Source organism: Dromiciops gliroides, chromosome X (genome assembly GCF_019393635.1).
Source record: "Dromiciops gliroides isolate mDroGli1 chromosome X, mDroGli1.pri, whole genome shotgun sequence".
Taxonomy (NCBI): Eukaryota; Metazoa; Chordata; class Mammalia; order Microbiotheria; family Microbiotheriidae; genus Dromiciops; species Dromiciops gliroides.
This window is the reverse complement of record NC_057867.1, coordinates 40,919,653-40,945,455: the sequence shown is the minus strand read 5'-3', so window position 1 is coordinate 40,945,455 and position 25,803 is coordinate 40,919,653. Positions and strand designations below refer to the sequence as shown.

At 41.6% G+C, this 25,803-nt stretch overlaps 1 protein-coding gene across 4 annotated transcripts in view; it reads right to left on the bottom strand.

The window, feature by feature from the left end:
* The window catches only part of GRIA3 (glutamate ionotropic receptor AMPA type subunit 3), a 283,993-nt gene that overhangs the window by 94,443 nt on the left and 163,747 nt on the right, over positions 1-25,803 (bottom strand). For all 4 annotated transcript variants that reach the window (XR_006354013.1, XM_043974889.1, XM_043974891.1 and 1 more), the window contains exons 5-8: positions 25,553-25,606; positions 15,789-15,950; positions 8,530-8,697; positions 346-450 (exon numbers count right to left, since the gene is read on the bottom strand). Coding sequence is in view for 3 of the 4 variants with exons in the window: in XM_043974889.1 (XP_043830824.1) it covers positions 346-450; positions 8,530-8,697; positions 15,789-15,950; positions 25,553-25,606 (489 nt within the window). In the remaining variant the exon portion in view is untranslated. The remainder of the gene's footprint in view (positions 1-345; positions 451-8,529; positions 8,698-15,788; positions 15,951-25,552; positions 25,607-25,803) is intronic.

The following is a 25,803-nucleotide window of genomic DNA, read 5'->3' as shown; positions in this document are numbered from 1 at the left end:
GGTACTTCCCTTGGTTCTGAGGTTCTCAGGGGCTCCAACTTCCCCTGGGGATTTGGGAAAGATGAAAATATCCAGAGGAATGTGCAATATTGATACAGCATCTGTCTTTCAATTGTTTCATAGCAGCTTATGCCATCTTAAACCTATTGTATTACCAGGCTTGGGTAGGGATGACCTTGAGGGGAAAAGAATTCCCTCTTAAAATATGTGGAAATACCACTTTGATGATAGAAATAGCCCAGTGAATAGTCTCTTCCCCCATGGTGTTCTATTATGTTTATCTTTGTGCATCCCAATTAACATGTGGCCTATTTTCTTTGGTGACTGTCTAGTTTGTCTACTTACTTTCCGAGAGCCAGTGACTTTCATTTCGTACACATCAATTGTATAATTTGTACGGCGTCCATAAGTATCAAACTGGATATTTCCAGTCATTCCTTGTACTTGGACCTGAGTGGGGGGAGGAGGGGAGAGAGATAAAGAGAGAAAAGGAGAGGGAAGGAGAGAGGAAAGGGGAAGAAAGAAAGGAAAGATTCAGAGAATATTTAAATAGTACAGCATTATTGCCTTTTTTATATAGTGGTATGAGTAGGTCACCAGAGGTTTGATTAATTCTGATTTATTTGGAAAAATTCCATTTTGAATCATTTGTTGTTCAGTCATTTTTCAGTCATGTCTGATTCTCCAAGACCCTATTTGTGGTTTTCATGGCAAAGATATTGGAGTGGTTTGCCATTTCCTTCTCCAGCTCATTTTACAGATGAGGAAACTGAGGCAAATAGGCTTAAGTGACTTATCCAGGGTCACAAAGTCAGTATCTGAGGCCAGGTCTGAACTCAGAAAGATGAGTCTTTCTAATTCCAAGTTCAGCACTCCATCCATTGTGCTACTTGTTTGAATAATTATACATGGTCTATACAACTGGAATCACTGATTGCTTCTTGGGAGTTTCCATTGAGAAGTGTTATATACTTCTCTGTGATCTCATAGGTAGGCAGAGTAGGTGTCCACCTATGTTACATAATTAGACAATGACCTTCCCTAGTACCATGCTGGAAATTCACACTATGAATCTCTGTGTAAGAGCCTTCTGAGAAGCATAATTTAAACTAGGCTAAGGCCCAATATGAGTGAGGAGATGCTAAAAGAACAACTAGTTGCCTACAGTGAGTTATCGGGCCCCCACAAACTGCATTCCAGTGTACTGAAAGAACATGCAGTTGTGATCGTTGATTTTTGGAAATCCATACCAACTAGAAGAGGTGCTGAGGACTAGAGAAGGGCAAATATCCTGATTTTTAGAAAAGAGAAGATAGAGGAGTCTGCAAGCTATAGGCCAGTAAGCTTTGCTTCAAATATGAGTGTATTAATAAAGGGATGCTTAGTGCTTATCTAGAATAGGAAGCAGTAATCAAATAGGGCCACAAAACATGGCTTCATCAAGATCAGGGAATGCTGGTTTAACAATATTTCCTTTTTTGACTAGGTTACTAAATTTTTCAGAATCAGGAAATGCATTAAATATAGCTGAACATGGGTTTAGTTAAACATTTGACCACTTCCCTCTTGGTATTCTTGTGGAAAAGGTAGAGAGGTGTGGGCTGTATGTTGGATGGGTTTAGAGCTGGTAGAATGATAGTGTCAAATGACTATCATTCATACAGCAATGTCACTTTAGGGTGGTGTGTCTTGTTCTGTCCAATTTTTTTTTAATAAATTAGTTGAGTGATACCACAAATGGCATTGTTTACCAGATTTGCAGGTTATTTGGAGTTGGGAGACATAGCTAATAAGTTGGAAGACTGATTCAGGATTCCCCTGCCTCTCAAAAGATCTTGAGTCTAGAAAGATAAGTTCGATATAAAGTCCTACATGTGGCCTAAAAAATCCAGCAACACAAAGTTTGGAGAGACATAGCTAGACAACAATTAAGGTGAGCAAGGAGCAGAGGTTTTAGTGGACTGCAAGCTTGGTATGGGACAATAGTGTGAAAAGGAAGGCCAAAGCATTAATGTGAACTTAGACTCCATTAAGAAAGGTAGAATGTCCCGAATGAGAAGGGTGACAGATAGTCTCACTGTCATCTCTGTCCTTTCCTTCTCCAGCTCATCTGACAGATGAGAAAACTGAGGCAAACAGGGGGATGTGACTTCCCCAGGGTCACACAGCTAGTAAGTGGCTGAGGCTGGATTTGAACGGAGAAGATGACCAGGACAGAGAGAAGACTAGACACTGTCACTTGAGAGAACCAGGTAAGGGAACTGGTGATGTTTCACTTAGAAAAGAGAAGATGGGGGGACATGAAAACTGCTTTAAGGTATCTGAAAGATTATAACCGGAAAGAGGGATTCTGATTATTCTTCTTAGCTCCAGAACACAAAATTATGAGCAGTGGGCATAAGTTTCTGAGAGGCAGATTTTGGCTTGCTGAGAAGGGGAACATTACAAAAATTGGAGCTGTCCAAAAATGGAACAGGCCGCCTCAGGAGCTAGTGAGGTCTTTGAGCTGGATAACAACTGGCAGAATGGATTCTTGTTCAGGTCTGGGTGAGACCAGGGGGCCTGTGAGGTCCCTTCCAACTCTGAGGTTGAGTGGTTCTTTGGAACTCTGTTATTTGGGAGGAATAACACATTTCCTTTGGTGGGGATTCATTTTTCTGATGAATTAACTCCTTACCACTCATTTTATTTCTAGAGAGAGCAGGGTCTTGAATAGAGGGGACAAAGAACTTCCCCGTTGTTCCTATGGTTATGCTTAGTGCCGTGAGCTAGCTAGGAGTACAGTGCGGTGGAAAGATCAGTAACCTTGGAGCTAGGGGACCTGGTTCTAGTCCTCGAATTGCTGCTACATGACCACAGGCAAATCTCTTCACTAATCTGTGTCTCAATTTCCCAACCCACACAAAGAAGGGGGTTAACCTGCCACTCTGTGCTCTAAGTGATTCTGATTGAGACAGGTGGAGCGATTTCTTTCCACATTTCTCAAGGTGCACTGGTGTGTTTTGGATGAAAGGTGCTCCATAAAGCTAAGCCATTATCATTACCCACTCACATTACTCATTTGGTGTGTAGGAGCCGAGTACTTAGTTTCAAAGAAAAAAGACGCTGTCTCATTTCCGTAGTATGGAAGGATGAAATATTTTTTTATCACTTATCAAAAATGACAAGCTGTCAGGCAAGTCAGAAGAAGTAATGGACTTCTGCTGCAGTCAAGAAGATGGATGTGACACATTAGGGAACATTTTGGTAAGGGGAAGAGGAGTTTGTTCACTAGTGGATGAATACCTAAGGCATGGTGTGGAATGACTATTTCTGGGGACCTTGATATCCCTCATCAGAGGAGAAACAAACCTATAGAATGTCTGACTTTGGGTAGCCATATTATCCAACCCATATGTGGAAAACAATCCTCTCTGCAATGTTCTGGAAAAGTCGTCATGTGGACTTTGCCTGAAGACCTCAAGGGAGAGGGAACCCAGTGGTTTCTGGGCAGTCCCTTCTTCTTTGGAACAGATCTCATTGATAGGAAGTTTTTCTTGATGTCAAGCCTAAATTCGCCTCAAATGCAGTTCCCATGCAGTGTCCCTGTTTCTTCCCTCTGGGGTCACACAGAACAAGGTTAATCATTCCTCCACATGACAACCCTTCATATACTTGAAGATAGCTCATGTTTCCCCTCTAACTAAGCCTTCTGTTCTCCAGGTTGCACACCTAGAGCTTCATTATGTGGTAGCTCTTGGCTTTTGTTCCTTTACTTAGGCAGGAAGGAAGTAGATGGCACAGAGTCGCTGGAGGGGAAGGTGGCTAAGGACATTAAAAGCTCTGGCAGTAGGGGAAGGTCTCAAGTCTTTTGTGGGAAGAGTGTATCTGGAATGACATAAGTGTGGCAAGCCACATCAATGGAATATATCCTGTAGGCTCAGCAAAAAGCTATTTGAAGGTGTTCTGAGAAAGCAGAGGGAAGAGGAAGCATGTCTATGTGTACATGTTGTGCATGTGCATACTTGTGTATGAAAGGGAAAACATTAGAAGAAATAATTCAACTATTTCTCAAAAGTAAGTTTGTCTTTGATCTAGGGTCTGGAATGCCACATTTCCCTCACATGACAACAAAACTTTCTCTGCATGGACCACACAGATTTGGAGTTTGTGCTAATTCAGTCATATTGAGTTGAATTTTAACACTAGCTGTTAAAAATAACAGGGTTGGCTAAGCCACTGAAGAGTCTAAACAGTGTGACACAAAGGGGAGGGCTTAGCTTACTTAAGAGAACACATGGCTTTCAAGCACTTTAGATGCATCTGTGGTCCAGTCAAGCACAGTGTCTTGCATATAGGAGATACTTAATGTTTGTTGACTTGTATTGAATCTAAAGGAAACAGAAAGTGGGAAGATTTCAGCCCTATACAGTGAAGTTCTTAACAATTAGAGCTGTCCCCAAATGGTAGGAGCAGCCTCCAGAAATGGTGTCACTGGAGTCCTCCAAGCAAAGGCTGGATGATCACTTGTCAGGGACACTGCCAAACAGATTCATGCTTCAGGGATGGCTGGGGTTAGATAACTCCTAAGTCTGTCAGCTGAGAGAGCCCAAGACTCTATTGTCTCCATGACATTCTCCACCTGTCATAATCCTTATTTGTGTACATGTATCTCTCTAGTAGGATGTAAGCTTCCTGAAGGCAGGACTGTATCATTTTTTCATCTTTATATCATTAGTACTAATTATAATGTTTTCCTAATAGCAGATAGTTAAGAAATATCTGTTTAATGAATAGGTCAATAGAAACATCATTACCATCACCCCCATCATCATGATAAAAGCCAACATTTATATGATGCCTGCTCTGCACCAGGCACTGTGCTAAGTACCTTTACAATTATTATCTCACTTGATCTTTATGACAACCCTGGAAGATAAATGCTATTATTATCCTCATTTTATAGATGAGGAAACTGAGGAAAACAAAGGCTAAGTGATGTGCCTAGGGTCATACGGCTAGTGTCTAAAGCCAGATTTGAACTCAGGTTTTCCTGACTCCAGGCCCAGCACTCTGTCTACTGCATCACAAAATGATGTGATAATTATAAACCATTTTCATCTATTCATTAAAGTAGATCTACTAGGGACCTCTATTAAGGCAATATTTTTGTTAGCCTGATTTGAGTTACCATATACCTGAAAGTAATAGAACACAATTTAAAAAGCCTATCATTTTAGAAATCATTTTACTAATTTAGCCTAGCCTCTGCAGTCAATGAATTAGTTGTATAGTTTTTTATTTTCAGGTTCTTCTATTTCTCCTCTAATTTTCAAGTTTTCTTCTTTTGTACTTGCTTTAGGATTGCTAATTTGTATATTTTTTTGTCTTTTAAATCACAGGCTTAGTGTATTGATACTATCTTTCCCATTTTATTATTATGTTTTCAGAGATAGAAATTTTCCTCTGAGGATTGTTTTAGCTGGATCACTTAAGTTTTGGCATGATGTTTCATTATCATTATATTAAAAATAATTGTTTATTGTTTCTATGATTTGTTCTTGGACCCATTTGTTAGGTAAGATGGCATTACTTAGTATCCATTTAGGTGTGTCTTTTGCTCATGTTTGCTTTATTATTATTTTTGTTGCTTTGTCTGTAAAGGACACTTACCATATCTGCCTTTTACATTTGTTTATGATTCCTTTATGGCCAATTTTTATCAAGATATCATGGGATGCTGGGAAATATACATAGTTTTAAAAAGTCCTATTCAGGCATTGGCATATATCAGTTGTGTCTAGCTTACCCAAAATTTATTCAGTTCCATATTTTCCTTCTTGTTTATCTTCCTGTTGGTTAATTCAGCTCTGACACAAGAATACTAAAGTCTCTTGCTATCTTTGTGTTACTATCAGTCTTTTTTTTTTTTTTTTGCAACTTCTCTAAGAACTCATTTGCGGGTCCATTTGGTGAATATACATTTTGTGTTGTTGTTTTTCATGGTCTATGGTGCCTTTAAACATAGTGTAGTCTTCCTGCCTGTTTCTCTGGACTTTATCAATTTCTATTGTTGCCTTATCTGAGATCATGATTACTAATCCTCCTATTTTAGTCAACTGAATCATAATAGATTTTTTTCCTATCCCCTGATTTTTACTCAATTTATATTTTAAATGTAGCTTTTGTGGGAAGCAAATTGTTGGGTTTTGTTTTCTTATTCACTCCTCTATTTCTTCTCTTTTTATTGGAAAACAATCTATTCACATTTAGTGTTATAGTTCTTAAATATGAATTTTCTTCATACAGTCAATGAATTAGTGATGTTTTACTATCCATTCATTTCAGTGAGGCTTCTTCTTCTGGGGGAAATTGGTCTGTGTTGCTCTCTCTGGGGGCAGTGGGCCGAATTTTGATTCTAGATAAATAGGCCAAGAGAATGTGCTTGGTTGATTGTGGGTTTGAGCGCTGGAAGGGTAGGGCTATAGGAATCTTATGAGCTCTGGGCACTTATGGCTTGAGGTAGCCATGAGTTCCTGAAATGTAAAGGCTCTGCTTTACAATGGCAATGGTGATCTGCATTATTCTTGCAGGTGATGATTTTTTAAATCCTGGTCTCTTTCTATTTTTGCAATTGGAAGAATGGGATGGTGGAGATATTCACGCTGGTCCCTTGCATTCCTATTGATGGAAATGTCTTTTGATGTTGTGGACAGAATGTTGGGTTTCGAATCAAGAGAACACAGGTTAGAATCTTTGCTCTGGTGCCTCTGTGTCCTTGGGCAAGTCTCTTCTCATCATTGGGCCTCAGTTTCTTCCTCCGTACAGTGAGAGGTTTGGACTAGCTGTTCTCTTAGGTCTCTTTAGCACCATATCCTCTGATTCACTCTGGGGGCATTTAAAAAATTTTCACACGCTGTTCTGTTTTGCCTGACAACACAAATTCTATAACTGCTGTGAAGGTTGAATTTAATTAACTGCTCTTCGGAACCATGTGGTGCCATGTCCCTAAATCAGCACTGAGGACATTTGGTGAGGAACTGACATAATGACATGAGAATTGGCATGAGGAGAGGACAGACCATTTCTTTCTCTTCGAAAGCTCCAGGGGCTGCTAACCCCTTTGGACTGAATGTTTCCAACTTGGCAAATGGGAGGCAGCAAACATGAAACGAAGAACACAGAGTATGTGTGTGGGGGTCTTTGCTATTACTTCATTGCCAGCTTTGGTAGGCTCAGCATTTCCTAGCATTGCCCGCCTTTGCCCATGCCCCCTTGGACAATGAAGAATCAGGGCACATTAACAGTGGCAAGAAAAGAGAGTCTAGAGCTTCTTGCAGGGAGGGAAGCAGGGAGGAGCTTGAGGATAGGAAGGAAGAGCTTTTGCTCTGGGGCCAACAGGGATCATTGCCCCAAGTCAACAATAGCCTCTGCTGGAGGTCATAAGGAGGGAGTGTAGGTCAGATTTGGTCTCCTCCCAGTACAAAAGTAAACTTTTTACGTGCATTTGGTCATTGATCCCTTGGATTTCTGGCCTCCTGGTGAGGCCTGGGAATTGATCACATTCCTGGACTTCCTTCATTGGAGGAAGGGAAAGACTATTGAAAGGATAGGTGCTCTTAGTAGCTATTCTAACTTAGTAGCTATGGGTCGATTACAAACCTCCTGGGAAGCAATTTATTTAGCTTACATGGAGAGCTGGAGAGGGCCTTAAAAGTCATGTTACAGATGGAGAAACTAAGGCCCAGGGAAGGGAAGGGACTTGCTTAAGGCCATAAAAGTAGAGCCAGTACTAGACTAAGGGCACCTAACTCTAAATCTTGTGCTCTTTCCATTGAATAACTAGCTCCTCCATTCTATACCTACTGTGTAAAGGCAGGTCTCTGCTTGCGAAGACTCAGTCTGCTGGGAGTGCAGCCCAAATCCTTCCACTTTCTCTCCTGCCTTTGCTTGTACTCTTCCGTATGGCTAGAATGCTCCCCCTTCCTCTCTTCATTTACTGAATTACTCTTCAGCTTTCAAAGCCAAGCTCAGAGGCCACCTCTTCCAAGGAGCCTTCCCTGACTCCCCTGCCTGGTAATGATGTCCTACTTGCCCAGGATTTCACATGACACTTTGTACCTCTGTAATGAACTTCTGTAATGTTATGCATCCCAGTGGTTTGTTTTGATGTCTCATTGCCCTTACTAGAATGCAGGCTTCGTGGAGGTGGATCTACTTTGTTTCTCTCACAGAACTAGAAATGATACTCTGTGCAAAGTAGATACTTCATAAATGTCGATTGAATTCAACTGAGTTCTGTGTGTCTGGCCTAAATTTGTTGAGCCCCTGCTCTGAGCTCCAAATTTTCTGAAGTTGGTGAACTGAACTACGTTTACCCTCTCCACACTGCTTACCATTCTTCCCATATCTACCTTATGCCCTCTTGGCTTCTGTCTTTCAACAACAGAGAAGTAGCATTTCTTTGTCCATACTGAGAGAGAAGCCTGTCTGTTCATCCCGTCTCCTATCCCCACCCTCCTCCAACTCCATCTTGGCCATTACTATTACCATTTTTAGAGCTCTCTCGATATCAATTCCTTGGCTCCATGGCACTGCAGGGTTGGCCAAGCAGTCTCCAGCGCTGCCTCTCCTGGACACGTCCACTCGCTGCCTGCGCAGGTAGCGGAAAGCTTCCGCTATGACCAGTATGGCATCATGGGTCAAGGCGGATGTGTACTGAAAGAAAACAGAACGTTGGAATACACTGCTGTTATGGGTGGAAATGTGCTTAGATATAATCTAGCCCAATCTTCTCAGCTTATGAGATAGGGACCTGAGGCTCAGACAAGGCCTGAAAGTTAAACAGCTAGGCTCTATTACGCCCAATCCATTCATCACCCTTTGTCCCCACCTTCCTTCATCAGGGAGTCACCCTTATTATCGACTGCAATAAAAAGGATCTAACCATCTTCCTGACTCGTGATAATTCTGCATGTGATCCATCCTTGAATCCTATCTCACTCATGCAAAGCATGTAAGCTCCTCCCTTGCACCATCTTTGACCCCATCCATCTTATGGTGCTGAGTTCAGTAACTGGCTGGGAGGGTGAGTACTCTACACTCTTCTCCGAGAAAGGTAGCCTGGGGCTCTAGGATATTTTCTTTCTAAAATACTGAATATATAATTATGTAAGTATCTCCAAATCCCACTTCACCCAATATCTTCTTCTGATGCCTCACCAGGGTATGGAGGGGACCCCGGCCCTCAAAGGCAATGTCAGGGTTCTCTCACCCTATAGGCTGCAATGGCTTGGCAAATGGCTTTGTGTCAGCTTAGCTGAGTACAGGAGGTGTGTATGTGTGTGTGTGTGTGTGTGTGTGTGTGTGTGTGTGTGTGTGGTAGGGGAGGGTTCATCCTCAGAAGGCTGATCTCCTAAAGATAAATTTGTTTTGGCCATAGCATCCCATGAAAATGTTAACTATGATGGAGTGAGGCCCCAATCTATATTAATGGAAGGAATACTCACACTCATATTTTGAAGTTAATGAATGAACAAAAATAGTTGTTACTCTATGAAGAGATTGAATTTCTTCTTTTCTGCCCCCTAATACCCTCACCCCTTCCTTTCACTGAATGGTCTTCCATTTGGCCAAATCCCTGTGGGGCATCATCAATGGCTTCTGTCCATATGGTTTAAGCCTCCAAGTATTTCATGTCTAAATGAGTTTGGCTAATGCTGCTGGGCTTATGGCAAGAGCTCTGAATTTGAAGTCTGGGACCTGGGGTGGGGTTGCAAGTTGGCCATTTAGTAGCTGTTTGGCTTGGGACAAAGTTACTTTCCCTCTCTGGCTCTGGGATTTCATTTGTCTTTTTTTTTTTTTTTTGGTGGGGCAATGGGGGTTAAGTGACTTGCCCAGGGTCACACAGCTAGTAAGTGTCAAGTGTCTGAGTCCGGATTTGAACTCAGGTACTTCTGAATCCAGGGCCGGTGCTTTATCCCTTGCACCACCTAGCCACCCCCTGGGCTTTCATTTGGAAAGTGAGGGGTATATTCTAGGGTCTCTTCCAGCTCTGACATTTTGTATTCTAAAATTCCTCCCAGCACTAACATTCTTTGTTCTGAGTTCTCTCTTAGCCCTAATTGTCTACAATCTTTGGTTCCCCCTCCCAGCTCTGACATTCTGTGTTCTTAGGGACCTCCCATCTCTAAAGATTCAATGAATTTAATAAGGAAGGCTTGTGAGGTGAGGAGAAGGTTAGCTATGGGTTAGAGAGATTCTCTAAAGTGTTTTCAAGCTGGGCTGGTGTTTGTAAGAGAAAATCCAACTCTGTTGTTTACTTAGGGGGAAATGGAAATGGCCAAGTAAGACAGCCTGGAATTCATTTGGAAGAAACATTAATCATTCCTGCCTGGGCCTTGTTTCTGGCGAACTAGAACCTAGAGCCAGTAATCAATCAGTCTTCAGAAGGCAAAGTTGTTTTTCTATTGAAGCAAATTCCAGTTGTTACTGGGTTTTACATCTGAGAATGTCACCCATTTTTAGGGACTATTGCTGAGTGACAGAAGACTACATCCTGCCTGCTCTGCTAGGAATGGGACAGGTCACCAAATGACAGCTTCAGATTTGGGGGGTCATTGGTACACAAAGCAGACTGATGCCTATTTGTCAACGGGCCTAGTACCATGCATTTAGCATGGTGCTTGGCACATAGTGGGAATTTAATAAATGCTTGCTGACTGATAGGCAGTAGGCTTCTGACTTGTTCCTTGTGTGTTTTGAAACATCCCCTACATATCCAATGCCCAGCTTTGTCAGGAGCTTGCTGTGTGGTCTTGTTCAAGTCCCTTTTCTCTGAGCCTTGGTTTCCTTCTCAGTAAAATGAGGTGTGTGTCTTTATGATAATAACAGCTTATATTTCTAGATCATTTTATGGTTCACAAAGCATGGACTGCACCATCCTGGGAGGAAGGCAGTGTGTATGATAATAATAAATATTGTTATTACTGTGATTATTTTTGTCATTATTTGGCAAATTTGGCAAATGAAGAAACTGAGGCTCAGGCAGGTTAACTTGACCATGGACACAGAGCTAGTGAGTAACATGGAATCACAGAATTTCAGGACTGGAAGGGACCTTTGTAGCCATATAGTCCAAGACATACCTGAAAAAGAAAGGTCACTCTGACATCCAACACATGATCATAAAGCCTCTAAATGCTAAGAACTAGGGAGATTAGGAGAAGCCTCGTGGTGACCTTTGAAGGAAGCAAAGGTGAAGATGGAGAGCATTCCTGGCATGGGGGACAGTCTGGGCAAAGGCACGGAGGTCAGAGATGGAATATAGAATTTGGAGAATAGCTTGTCAGCCAGTTTGGTTGGAAATATCCAATGAGGCAAGAAAAGTCATTTAAAATGTCCAGAGAGCTAAGTAGTAGCCAGATTGTGAAGGGATTTTGGTGCCAATCTAAGGAGTAGAGTATGTATTTTTTTCCTAGAAGTAATAGGGAGCCATTAAAGATATTTGCTTTAGGAAAGTTATTTTGGCAGCCATGTGGAGGAGGAGTTGGAGAGGGGAGAAGCCAGTAGCTGGGAGTCCAATTAGGAGGCAATTGAGAGGTTATGAGAGCTTCGACTAGGACAATTGTGGTATGAGTGGAGAGTAGGGGACGAGATATATGGAAATCAAATGGACAAGATTTGGGGGTGAGGGAAAAGTCAAGGATGAGTGAGGTCACCAATCTGGGTAGCTGAGAATTTGGTAATATATTCCCCCCAAAGCATGGGGAAGCTTAATGAGGGGGTAGTTTCTATGGGGGAGAGTTCTGTTTTGGCTATGTTTTATGCCTGAACATGGATTTGCAGGCAAAGCAGACAGTTGTTGATGAAGGACTGGAGCTCAGGAGACTGATTAGGGCTGGATATATAGAGTTAGCAGTCATTTACAGCTCTGTGTGTGTGTGTGTGTGTGTGTATGCATGCATGTGTGCACAGTTACTTCCTTTTATTGGACTTCACTTTCTTTCTAAAATGGAGAATACAGACTAGATGATCCCTAAGATGCCTTCTAACTCTAAAGATGAGGGAAGCAGCCTGGTAGAACATATAAAACAACGGACTTGGAATCAGGAAGACCTGGGTTCAAATTCTACCCCTTGATACACACTAGCTGTGTGATCATGAGCAAATCATTTAACTTCTCTGAGCTCAGTTTCCTCATCTGTAAAATGACGGATAATAACATACATAAACACCTACCTCACAGGGCATTTGCGAGGCTCAAATCAGATAACATATATATGCATGTCTGGATGTGTGTATATGCATATAAAATTCTTGACAAACTGGAAAGTTCTGCAAATACCTTCCCTCTGACTATATAGTCTGGCTTTCTAATAGGTGAGCATTCACCATATTTAGCCTGGACCCAAGACCCTCCATACTCTTTAACTCCAATCTCCATCTCTGACTCCAAATTCAAGCTCCCACCTTGGGATCTTGGACACAGACCCACCAGTCTACTTGCACAGGCACCATGAGTGGGCCCTTCTTTTCTTTCTCTCCCTTTCCCCCCTCCTTTCCTTCTGCCTCTAACTCTGGGAACAGTAATCAAATGGATATTGCTGTTTCTGGAAAAGAACATACCAGTCAACTGTTGTATCATTGATGACTATTCCTGTTACTTCCAGACTACAACACCCCTCCCTGGCCACCACTTCTCTAGATGGGTTATCTCCCCAATTAGAGTTTCAGCTCCTTGAGGGTCAGGACTATCTTTGCTTTCCTATTTGCACCCTCCTTCTGTGACTTTAAATTCTGCTCTCCTTCCACTGTGTTGGTTGCTGCCTTCTAAAGTTTCTATTTCCCAAGGCATGAATGTGTAAGATAAAAAGGACTGAAAAGGAAACCTTGATATAAAATGTGGCATAAATTAAGCATCAGGACTGTCATTTCAAGGCAATTTTTTCCTGAATAAAAAATATGACACATCAATTTTTAAAGTGTGCTTTTTGTCTGATTGATAAATAGCGAGCAAGTTGAGTACAGAGCAAATGTGTGCTGGGAGCTGTCCCTGGGCTTGGCTGTTCTATTTCCTAAGATACTCGAGGGAGTTTTCCTTGCTAAAGCCTGCTTAGCAGTTAGAGTGGCTCCTACTGGAGGGCTGTGAAAACTTCATTTCTCTATACCAGAAATGGGACTTGCTGCAACCCAGAGGAATGTAGGGAAGCTGTGGTTGAGAGGGGGAAGGGACTGGCTCAAAGCCATTAAATGTATCAGTGGAGGAGCCAAGACTTGACCCCAGATCTCCTGGCTCTGAGCCAGGTGAAGGCTCAATGGTTTCACAGTGTCTTCCTTGTATTGCGCTGGTGGGTTTTCTCTTGGAGTCCTTACATCTATATCCCAACTCTGGAATGCTCCCTTCCTTTTATTGTTCCTTCATTTTTTATAGGATCATAGCTCTAGAGGCAGAAAGGACCTCAGAGGTCATCTAGTTCAACTCTAAATTTTGGAGGGGAAGAAACCAAGGTCCAGAGAGATGAAATGAATTGCCCAAGGTCACACATAGGTTCATAGAGTTAGAGCTGGAAGGGACCTCGGAGGCTATCCAGTCTATCCCCCTCATTTTACTTATTTTGTTATTATTTTTTTTTTGTGGGGCAATGGGGGTTAAGTGACTTGCCCAGGGTCACACAGCTAGTAAGCGTCAAGTGTCTGAGGCCAGATTTGAACTCAGGTACTCCTGACTCCAAGGCTGGTGCTCTATCCACTGTGCCACCTAGGTGCCCCCCCTTTTTACTTAAAAGGAAATAGGGCGGGGGAGTGACTTGCCTAGGGTCAAACAGCAAGTGGCAGATTGGAGATTTGAACCTAGGTCCTTTGACTTCCCTTTGCTTTCTGTTCCATATGCCCTACCCCTTTCTACATGCATCCAAACTGGCAAGGCAGTGAATAGATGTTTAGGAGTACACTCAGCTAGGTGTAGGGTACTTGTGATAGCGGAGGGTCAGGGCATACACTGCTTTAAGCAGACTTCCATAGTGGAAGCAGGAGGGAGGGCCAGAGGGAGAGAAAGGGAGAGAGGGGAGGAAGAGAGAGAGGAGGAGAGAGGAAGAGGGAAAGGAGGAGAGACAGAATTATTGCATTTCCATAATTTCCCTTTTCTGACACAAGTAGTGTTATTTTAGAATAAGCCTCCATTTCAAATATAAATGGTCTCCCTCTCCTCTCCTCCCCTCCCCTCCCCTCCCCTCCCCTCCCCTCCCCTCCCCTCCCCTCCCCTCCCCTCTCCTCCCCTCCCCTCTCCTCTCCTCTCCTCCCCTCTCCTCTCCTCTCCTCTCCTCTCCTCTCCTCTCCTCTCCTCTCCTCTCCTCTCCTCTCCTCTCCTCTCCTCTCCTCTCCTCTCCTCTCCTCTCCTCTCCTCTCCTCTCCTCTCCTCTCCTCTCCTCTCCTCTCCTCTCCTCTCCTCTCCTCTCCTCTCCTCTCCTCTCCTCTCCTCTCCTCTCCTCTCCTCTCCTCTCCTCTCCTCTCCTCTCCTCTCCTCTCCCTCATATACTGTAAGCACCTGTGAGAAATGGCTCATCTTTAGAGGTCCACTTGCCCCACAGAGATTTCCATAGCCAACTGATGCTTCTCCCTACCTGTGCTTGTAACAATATATGAAAGTAAGACTTTTACTGTTTTTGCTTTTGTTTTGCCACAATACATGGTATATGAAAATCTGGATTTGCACAAAAGATAAATTAGGTGGGGAGGAGGTGATAATTCTGCTTATAAAAGGTAATTATTTTATTTTTTTTACAAAGGGTTCTATTAACCCACAGGCTGCCTTAAAATAAGTCATAAATGGTCTTAAAATAAGATTTGCTTTCAAAAACTGGATTTATTTGAAACTTTTTTCTGGAACATTCTGATTGTGGAAAGGTAGGCATACCTATACTGTGATGAAGGCTTGTAAACACCTCTCTTTTCTTTTCTAGATTAGGGATAATGGGTAGGGGAAGGAAGACCTGACTCATTCTTCCATATTTTCAGGGCTCAAGAAAAGTTGCATGTAAATTGACTATCAAAATTGAATTCTCTTTTCCACCCATTCGATTCTTTAAAGGAAGTCCACATTTGGATTCCTTTTGTAATATGAATACTTACCCCTGATTTGATCTATATATAGTCAGATATTTATAGACCATGCTTTTTACATAGAAATGGGCCTGTCTGTCTAAGGACGCACATTTGTGGAAGCTTTTAAAGGTACTTTTTTGTTTTTGATATTTCTATCTTTATTCCAGTAAAATGAGCAATCTAGGTGATGCTGTTATTTAAAAGAGATTTTTGCAGGCAGAAAAACATTTTGGCTGCCCCCATGCACAGTGAGCCAACCTATTCTGCATCAGCCCTAAATTCATCTGGCTTCTCAGAGATTCATGGGACTTATTAGCACACAAAGCGATCGCATAAATAATGGAAAATCTAATTTGCTGTTTCAGTTCATCAATCTTCCCTACCTATTCTCCCCCCTCTTGTAATGAATATTCGAAATTGTTATGAGCAGATTACAAATTAAATTCATTTAAAAAAAGGTTAGTCAACTTATTCCTAATGCTGGATGTTATAATAAAGGAAAAAGGGCACATAGTTATTTGGTTTAAATTTAAGGATTCAAGTTGAGATTCCCCAACATCTGTGGCTATGTTTAAGCATTAGGAGGGCATTCCTGCAGGGACATTTAGAAGCCCAGTCACTTGGTCTGGGCAGTTAATGGGAAGGAATCAATATGGAGGGTAGCCTTGGTAAGCTAGCTTAAGTTTATATTAGACATTGAGATTTACCTTCAAGGGAGAATTCTTGGCTTCTGGAAACTCTCTTTCATCCAGTCTCACCCAGCGCTGTATGAACTGCTGAACCATGGGATTCTCATTGTTCACGATCTGGAATCCTGTAATATTGGCACCCCCATGCATGACTCTTTCCAGCACAATATCTGTGAAGCCCTGTAGACACATGGAGAAAGGGGATCAAAATGGGGGCAAGGCACATGATAATGCTGACTCTGATAGGAGGGGACATCTCCCTGGAAAAGCCCAGGTGTGGGCTCTGTCTCTGAAGCTGAAGGTGGGACTTAGGAATGTTCCTCCTGCTACTACAGGGTTAGGGTGTGTCTGGTACTGAATGTGGATGCAAGCTCAGATGCCAAGTTAAAGAAGATGAGAATGCAAATGAAGGCAAATGAAACTGCTACTTTCTCATAATTCTTCTCATTTAATTCTCATCCCAAACCTCGAAGAAAGGTACTACAAGTGGGGGCAGCTAGATGGTGCAGTAGATAAAGCACTGACCCTGGATTCAGGAGGACCTGAATTCAAATCCAGCCTCAGACACTTGACACTTCCTAGCTGTGTGACCCTGGGCAAGTCACTGAACCCTCATTGCCCTGCCAAAAAAAGAAAAGAAAGGTACTACAAGTATCATCACCCCATTATCCAGATGAAGGAACAAAGGCTTTAGGAGAAATGACTTTCCCAAGGTCCCACAGCTAGTAAGGGGTAGATGTGGGACTTAAGCTCAGATCTTTGGGCTTCATCTACAGTACTATGTTCTCTTTTGTCCATAGAAAATGGTGGAAAATCATGAACCATAGACTATCAAAATCAACTGAATCCATCTTTGACAATCATGAGAAATGATGTTTGATTGCTTTATTTCTAGTGACGGGTCCTTCATGATGAATCATTGTTCTATATTTTGTTGAATCAAACCCTGATTAAGGCAACAAAACCCCAAACAGCCAGATAAAACTTTATAGCGAATGGTATGCAAGCGTCAGTTTTGGGTCCCCAAGCAAGGTACTACCAAGTGGGGGCATGTCCCTCTTGCCTGTAGCCATTTTCTTCTTTTTTTTAATTTTACGGGGCAATGGGGGTTAAGTGACTTGCCCAGGGTCACACAGCTAGTAAGTGTCAAGTGTCTGAGGCCGGATTTGAACTCAGGTCCTCCTGAATCCAGGGCCGGTGCTTTATCCACTGCACCACCTAGCTGCCCCCGCCTGTAGTCATTTTCATCCCATTTTAGCCAATACACCATTCATCTCATGTACCCTAAGGGTCTTGTGCCTGATCCCTGAACCCTGTATGGCCTTATGCTGACATTCTTCGAGTCATTTGCTCTCCTGTCCAAGTTTTAGCTATGGATAACTCATCATCACCTTTGCTTTGTGAGGACCAGCCTAACTAGAAGCAGAGGAAATCACCCTCATTAGACTGACCACATGGTATTGAATGCTTTGGGTATGGTAACCCAGGAAATAGATTAAAATACAAAACGGCCTCATTCCTATATGATCCCCCTCTGCTTCTTCAATTATGTGGCAGAGTAGAAGAACAGAAGGTACAGAGTATTAAGAATCACACAGGTTTGAAGCTATCTCTAAATACTGATTTGACTGTTGTGGGTGCTTAAACGTGAAATCCTTGTCCAATGACCAGTGAGTAGCCATTCCATAGGAAGTCTGGGTCACGGGTTCTCCTCGTAGAGGCAAATAAAAGAATAGGTGGACTTGGTTTTATTGTGTGTCCAATGTTAATATTGTGGACACTTGGTCATTTCGTATTATAGTGCTCATGTTAAGCATTTGCCAAATGCCTTCCATGAAAAAAATTTTAGCTTTTGTGCTAACATTTATGGCAGAGGATGAGGAGGTACAGAGATTCTACTAGGAACTTGCTAAAACCCTCCTATTAACTCAATGTATACTTTTATACTTGGTGAATTGAGTGGAAAGGTGGGCATGGAGAGTATGGTGAAAAATATATAGGAAAACATGGTTTAAGAGTAAGAAATAAGAGCAACTAAAGGCTTATCAACTAAATAGGTCTTTTAAGCACTGTGCTTTCTTTAAGAAGAGTCAGGAGAGGGGAAGCTAGGTGGCACTGCAGTGGATAAAAAACTGGCCCTGGATTCAGGAGGACCCGAGTTTAAATCCAGCCTTGACACTTACTAGCTGTGTGACTCTTGGCAAGTCGCTTAACCCTCATTGCTCCACAAAAAATAGAGTCAGGAGGTTTGAGGAGAGAAAACATGAGAGGATATAGAGAATAGAGTAAATGACAAGGGGAGGGAGTAGGATGGAGGGAAATTCAGTTAGCAATAGTAACTGTGAAATGATGAGGAGGATGCTCTCAGAGAAACCTGGAAAGACTTACATGAGCTGATATAAAATGAGATGTACTCTATACAAAGTAATAGCAATATTATAAGATAATCAGCTGTAAATGACTTGGCTATTCTCAGCAATGCAATGATCCAAGACAACTCTGAAGGACTTATAAAAAAATGTGATCTGTCCCCAGACAAAGAACCAATGGTGTCTGAATACAGACTGAAGCATATTTTTTTAGTTTCTTTTTAAGTTTTTTTGCCTGTTTTCTTTTGTAGCCTGGCAAATGTGGAAATGTTTTGCGTGACTACACATGTATAACTTATATTGAATTGCTTGCGTTCTTGAGGGGGAGTGGGAAGGGAAGGAGGAAGAGAATTGGGAACACAAAGGTTTTTTTTTGCGGGGCAATGAGGATTTAGTGACTTGCCCAGGGTCACACAGCTAGTCAATGTCAAGTGTCTGAGGCCAGATTTGAACTCAGGTCATCCTGAATCCAGAGCCAGTGCTTTATCCACTGTGCCATCTAGCTGCCCCCCTACAAAGTTTTAAAAATGGATGTGAAAATTGTTTTTACATGTAATTGGGGGAAAATAAAATTCTAAATTAAAAAAAGAAAAGTCAGGAGACACTGGATATGGGAAGCAACAGACAACATTACCAAAATTAAATTTGATTATATTTTAACTGACAGAAAGTTATTGGTTACTAATGTGGGAGTAATTGCTGAATCAGCTATCTGAATATAGTCGGACCACTGACTTGTTAGAACAAAGATAAAAACTAGTACCAAAATATAAAGGAGAATAAAAAAGACAATATAGTATGCAATTGAGGCAACTCCATCATGACCTATTTAAACAAACTATTGATGGTGAAAACAGGAAATGGAAAAAAAGGGCAGACATTGACACAGGCAATTGCCCTTTCCTAAGGATCTTTAAGTAATCTTTAAATTTAAGCAGTTACCATAATAGGTAGGCCAGGAGAGACTAGAAACTGCTTGAATACTTGATCTTAATGAGCAGAGAGCAAACCCAATTTAGAATATAATCATTTCTAAAAACTTATGGAGAAAGATGGTAGAATATTAAGAACACTATCACCTCATAAAACATCAAGGAGCAATGGAAGAATGGAAGGATTTAAATTTGCACAAAGCTTGATGAGAGACTCAACTAAGCTTAAGGCTTTAAAGGATAAAACTGGAAGGAAGACAATGAGCAGATGAAAAATAGAAAAGATCTGTCAAGATTTCTAAAGCAATTTTTTTTTCTCCATCAAGGACAGTTGAGTCAACATATTTGGTCTTTAATATTATTGTCCCCACTGTGCTATTTGAGAAAGTAGAAATGACACTAATTAAAATGATAAAATAGTGGCTGGACTAGACCAAATATATACAGAGGGGGTTTGTGCTAGATGTGACCCAATTTTGTGGGTGTTGAGGAATTGATGCTCAAGGTAAGTGAAAGAGGGAAGGAAACAAAAGACTTGGAAAAATATAGACCTTATTTTTACACAAAAAGGGGGGTAAATGAGAAAATATCAGTAACTTTGACCTATCTGGCTACTTTCCCATATCTATGAAATCTTTATAAGAATAACCTACTCATGCAATGTGTACATCCTTAGTAAAGGTTTGAGAAGGGAAAATGCAGGCATTTTATTTTTAAAAAATTCCCTTATTTTATTAGTAATATGAAGCATTTTCCATATTGCTGTTACTAGTTTGAATTTCTTCTTTTGAAAACTGTCATGTCCTTTAACCACTTATTGATAGAGGAAACTTATTTTTTCTATTTATAAAATTTTATTATTTATTTTTAGCAATTAAAAACATTTTTGAGTTAAAATTCTCTTTCCCCTTTAAGCCTCTCTTACACTAACTGAGAAGGAAAGCAATATGATACCCATTATACATATGAAATGAATGAAGGCATTTTCAAATGATATTCTACCACATACCATATCTTTATAACCATACAACTGAAAGAAAGTTGTAGAGAACACAAAATCCTACTCTGCTTGTTAGGTAGAACAAAAAGTCTTCTTAAGACTCTCTTAAGGAACTCCTGTTTAGGGATGACATTATGCTGATTGCAGCAAATCAGGCAAAAGAATTCAGTCTAACTAGCCACAGAGGAAAAACCAAGTGGATGAGCAATGCCTGTTATTCAAACTATGACAGGGAGTTGGATGGGTATCTAGTAGGACTGGTCCACACCAGCATGTATATATATCTTGGATGGATATTATAGATAGATTATAAACTGGGCCCAGAGCTGAACAAAAGCAGGAAAGCAGATTAGATTTTCTTTGGGAAATTGTGTGGCACAGTTTTGATAACTCCAAGATTCCCCCTGAAACGAAGGTCTGTTTTAAAGCATTCTTCTGGTGAAGCTGTATGATTACAAGTCAGGGAATATCTTAGTCTCTGAAGAATTCAAGTTGTGGATCACTCAATGGGTAGTGAAAAGGTACATGGTGGGTATGATGGTGCTGTAGTATATTTTTTGTTGTCCAGTTGTATTTCAGTTGCATCCAATTCCTCATGACCCTATTTGGGGTTTTCTTGGCAAAGATACTGGAGTGGCTTGCCGTGTCCTTCTCCAGTTCATTTTACAAATGACAAACTGAGGCAAACAGGGTAAGGTGATTTGCCCAGGATCACACAGCTAGTAAGAGTCTGAGGCCAGATTTGAACTCAGGAAGATGAGTCTTCCTGATTCAAAGCCTAGTGCTCTATTTACTATACCACCTAGCGCTCTCTCTCTCTCTCTCTCTCTCTCTCTCTCTCTCTCTCTCTCTCTCTCTCTCTCTCTCTCTATATATATATATATATATATATATATATATGTATTTGTGGGGCAATGAGGATTAAGTGACTTGCCCAGGGTCACACAGCTAGTAAGTGTCAAGTGTCTGAGGCTGGATTTGAACTCAGGTCCTCCTAAATCTAGGGTTGGTACTTTATCCACTGTGCCACCTAGCTGCCCCCTATCTGTAGTAGATTTCCAATAGGTTATCATCAGAGGAATATAATTAGGAAAGGAGGCAAGCTAGAGCAAGGAATGACTAATGAAGACCTTGTGTGCTCTACTAGTTTCCATAAAATGTCAAGTGACCTAGAGGGAAGCCCCAAGTATGTTGATTAGGTCCTTTGTGGAGGACTGATGGGAAGACATGGTCAAGAGTCACACAAGATAAGACAGCATGGATGAGTTGCAATCTGAGCCATTGGAAGGAATAGCCACATTGATGAGATCATTGCATTCTTCCTTCTTGTCCTACTCTAATGGCTTACTGGGGCATGAGAGTGACTCTGCATTCTCCAAGGTTGTGTCAAAAGAAGTGCAAATTTGGCAGATCCTCCTAAGCTGGACAGGTTTTAAGCCTGGGCCTGGCAATGGATAGGTATCTATCATCCAAGGAGCAGTCTAAGCAAAAGGTCTCCAGAGGATTGGTCACAGGGTGATGAGCTTTCCAGTCACAGAAACATCTTGAGGAAGGACATCTAAGTTCACATAGGGCTATGTGATCTAGGTTGCTCTAGTCCTGGGGTCCTGAGCCTTTGATGTGTCCTAGACTTTGTTGTGTTTATCTGATGAAGTCTATGGACCACTTATCAGAATAATGTTTATTGCATACATTCATGATGAAAGGAAATGCTGAATTTCAGCTGGTAATTAGTGTGAGGATGTAATTTATTTCCCATCTAAGTTTACAGACTTTCTGAAATCTATTCATAGACTATGGACCCCAGATTAGGAACCCCTGCTATGGAGGGAAGATTCCTGAAATATTGATGTGAGTATAGGCATTTCTAATCTCCAAACATTTTTTTGGGTGGGGCAATGAGGGTTAAGTGACTTGCCCAGGGCAACACAACTAGTAAGTGTCAAGTGTCCGAGGCCAGATTTGAACTCAGGTCCTCCTGAATCTAGGGCCAGTGCTTTATCCACTGCAGTGCCACCTAGCTGACTATCAGGTAAAACAATATCATTAAGAGTAATTAGTTCTAAACAACCAATGACATAAATGGGTTATCACTAGTCAAATCGCTCCATAGTAGGTGGTTTGTCGCATCAAGGGGGATCTGGTTATTTACAACTCGTTAGGAAATGACATTGACATTCCCTCTTTTTGATGAAGGGGGAGATCTCCCTATTTATCTTGAGATAGTGGGGAGGAGAGGAACAGGAAATAGCTCAGCAGATAAATTAACCTGAGGAAGGCTCCAGAGTGTCCAATTTGGGCCCATTGCCAAAACCCTGACATAGGGTTTTGGTTTCCCTTTGGGAGGAAACTGATGGGTCCCCCACCTGCTGCCCTAAAAGCTCACATTTGGAATTTGTTCTCTAATTAAACGAATCCTTTGAATGATGGCATTCAGCATCATTGCCTTGGCATGCCAGACAACATGCACAAGGGAGTCAGAGAGATAAAAGAGCAGAAAGGAGGGGGGGAATATAAATTGCATCCTAATTTATCTGAGTAGGAGGAAAACTAACAGTGACAGTACTCCGTCAGTATGGAGGGATGTTTCTCACTGATTTATCAGGCAGGGAGGTATTATGTCCTTAATTCTTCTGCTAAGCAGGCAGGAAGGAACAAGCTTCATAATGTGGTGGTGTAATAACCCTCAGTGTTGAGAGGACAGATTCTCCTCAGTAGTGCTAAACCAAAGGCAATGGCTAGCTGCATCCCCATTCTCTGGTTGGAGATGGGGAGGATTACACCCTGGAAGGCACCTTAGAGGTCAGCTCACATGATCACTTCACTTGACAAATGAGGGAACTGAGGGGCCCAGAGGGATTAGGCAGCTTGCACAAGGTCTGTACCATAAACAGGTTTTGAAGTCAGGTCCTTGGAATCATGGGATTCTAGATCAAGAACTGGAAGGGAAGTGGAGTTGTGAACAGATCCAACCATTCTGGAAAGCAATTTGGAATTATGTGCAAAGGGCAACCAAACTGTGCATACCCTTTGGCTCAGCAATACTACTACTACTAGGTCTGTATTCCAACAAGATCAAAGGAAAAAGGAAAAGGACTCACATGTACAAAAATATTTCTAGCAGCTCTCTTTTGTGGTGGCAAAGAATCAGAAATTGAGGGGATGCTCATTAATTGGGGAGTGGCTGAACAAGTTGTGGTATATGATTATGGTGTAGTAATAGTGTGCTATAAGAAATGATAAGCAGGATGATTTCAGAAATAGCTGGAAAGACTTACATGAACTGATGCAAAGTGAAGTGAGAAGAATCAGGAGAATATTGTACACAGTAACAACAATAGTGTATGATAATTAACTGTGAATGACTTAGCTATTCTCAACAATATGAGGATCCAAGACAATTCTGAAGGAGCCATGATGAATCATGCCTTCCACCTCCAGAGAAAGAACTGAATGGATTCTGAACACAGATTGAAGTGTATTATTTTTCACTTTGTATATTTTTCTTATTTTTTCCATCTGTGTTTTCTTTTAACATGTGACAAACATGGAAATATATTTTACATGATTGCACATGTATTACCTATATAAAATTTCTTGTCATCTCAGGGAGTGGGGAAGGAAGGGAAAGAATTTGGAACTCAGAATTTAAAAAAAATAAATGTTAAAAATAGTTTTTATATGTAATTGGAAAAAAAGATAAAAAAGAACTAGAAGGGACCTCAGGGGTCATCTAGTCTAACTCCTTTATTTGACAAAGAAAGGAACTGAGGCCCAGAGAGTTTAAATAACTTGCAAGCATCAGAGCCAGGATTTGAACCCAAGCCCTTGGACTATATGGCTAATGATCTTTCTACCATACCATGGTACCACTAGTCCTTAGATATCATGAGACCAATTCCTCTCTCCTAACAACTGGTTCACCATCTGTCGTTTTGGGATACATGCCTCTCCTGGAGTTAGAAGTCTGTTGAATTCTTGTGCTAGGCAACATCAGCTAAGCCATGCCAACTAAGTGGTCATCTAAAGACCCTCTTCTTTCTACACAGGTATTATTATTTAGAATATTTGGCCCAGCAGGAGTTACTGCTGAGAAGTTACTTGGTACCCTTGTTAGTCCTATAGGCCGCAAAGGTGGTTTTTCAGGTTCAATCACTTGCATGGCAGCAAATTACTTAAAGAACTTGAAAGCACGATAGGCCTGCATCTAGAGTTGGCAGGAACCTCAGAGGCCTTGGGGCTAATATCCTCATTTTGTAGATGAGAAAACTGAAACTGGAGAGCTTAAGGGATCTGCTCAGGGTCACATAGCTAGGAAGTGTCAGGGGTAGAAAAGCTGGATGGGTTCCTCATCTGTATAATGGGGTGATAGCTCCTGACGTTCCTACCTCACAGGGTTGTTAGAGCAAAAAATGCTTTGCAAACTTTGCTGAGAGAGAAAATGTGAGCTTTTGTTATTAGAATGTCAAAAGGTTATTATGGGGTTGGCTCTGGACCTAATGAGCCCTTGGAAAGAAAGACCATTATTTTGAGGGATCCAGCTCTTGCTTTTCCCATACCCTGAATTAACCAAATATGCTCCACCCCTTGTCCCCCCAGGGCCCAAGAGTCAGCCTGATTTGGAGAGGGGGCAGATATCCATTTCCCCCACAGTTACCCTAGTCTTTCCCAACTCCTGAACAAGAATATCAGGAATCCCTGGTTGAGAAAGGCCATATAATCGAAAGCCCACATTTTACAGAGGAGGAAACTGAAGCCCAAAGAGAGGAAGGAACTGGTCTAAGGTTACATGCAAACTCAGAGATCTAGAGCTGGAAGGGCCCTCAGAATTCAACCATCTAGTGTAACCCCCTCATTTTACAGAGGAAGAAACTGAGGCCCAGGAAGGGGAAGTGACTTGCCTAAGGTCACACATAGGCTCAGAGCTCTAGAGCTGGAAGGGGCCTCAGAGACCAGATAATCCAAGCCCCTAATGTCATAGAGGGAGAGTGAAGCACAGCCTAATCAAGTGACTTGCCAAGGTCACGCAGTTAGCGGTGGAGTAGGTAATGGTGCTGTTATACCAATTCTGAGTAATCCTCCATGCCTGACTACATGAGCACTTGGCCCTTATTCATCTAAGGACACTAAGCTATGTCTCTGCATCTAATCTAGGTGGCATAATGGAATTACTTTGGTAGGGACTTAACATTTAAAATCCGATTAGGCTGATCAAAGTTGCATTTAAGAAGCTGTAAACTAATAGAAATAAATTATCAAATTATTATTTTCCAAATGACTTGAGCCTATGAGCTTCCCAGCTGAAACAAAACTAGTATAATTGAGGACAAATGGCCATTACATGCAGCTCCCGGTATTTAGTGAAGTCATTTTTCAAGATCAAGGACAGGCGGGGTGCTTGATGAGGTTCCCCCTGGCAGATCATGTGGCCTGAGCTGGCAGGCACAATTACCCAGGTACATTTTAACTGAGTGTCCTTACCAGATTCGCAAGCATGTAGTGATAACCTCTGGAATGTTTCCCCAGGATTACTACCTGCAGAAAAGAGAAATAACAAAGATTGGTTAGCCAGAGAAGGCATTCTCAAGCTTGCAGAGATGAGAAACCAAATAATGGTAAACCACACTTAGTACACCAAAATGCTGGAGATTTCAGAGGCTCTATGACCAGGCTTTTTTTTTTTCCTTTTTTTTTTGCAGGGCAATGAGGGTTAAGTGGCTTGCCCAGGGTCA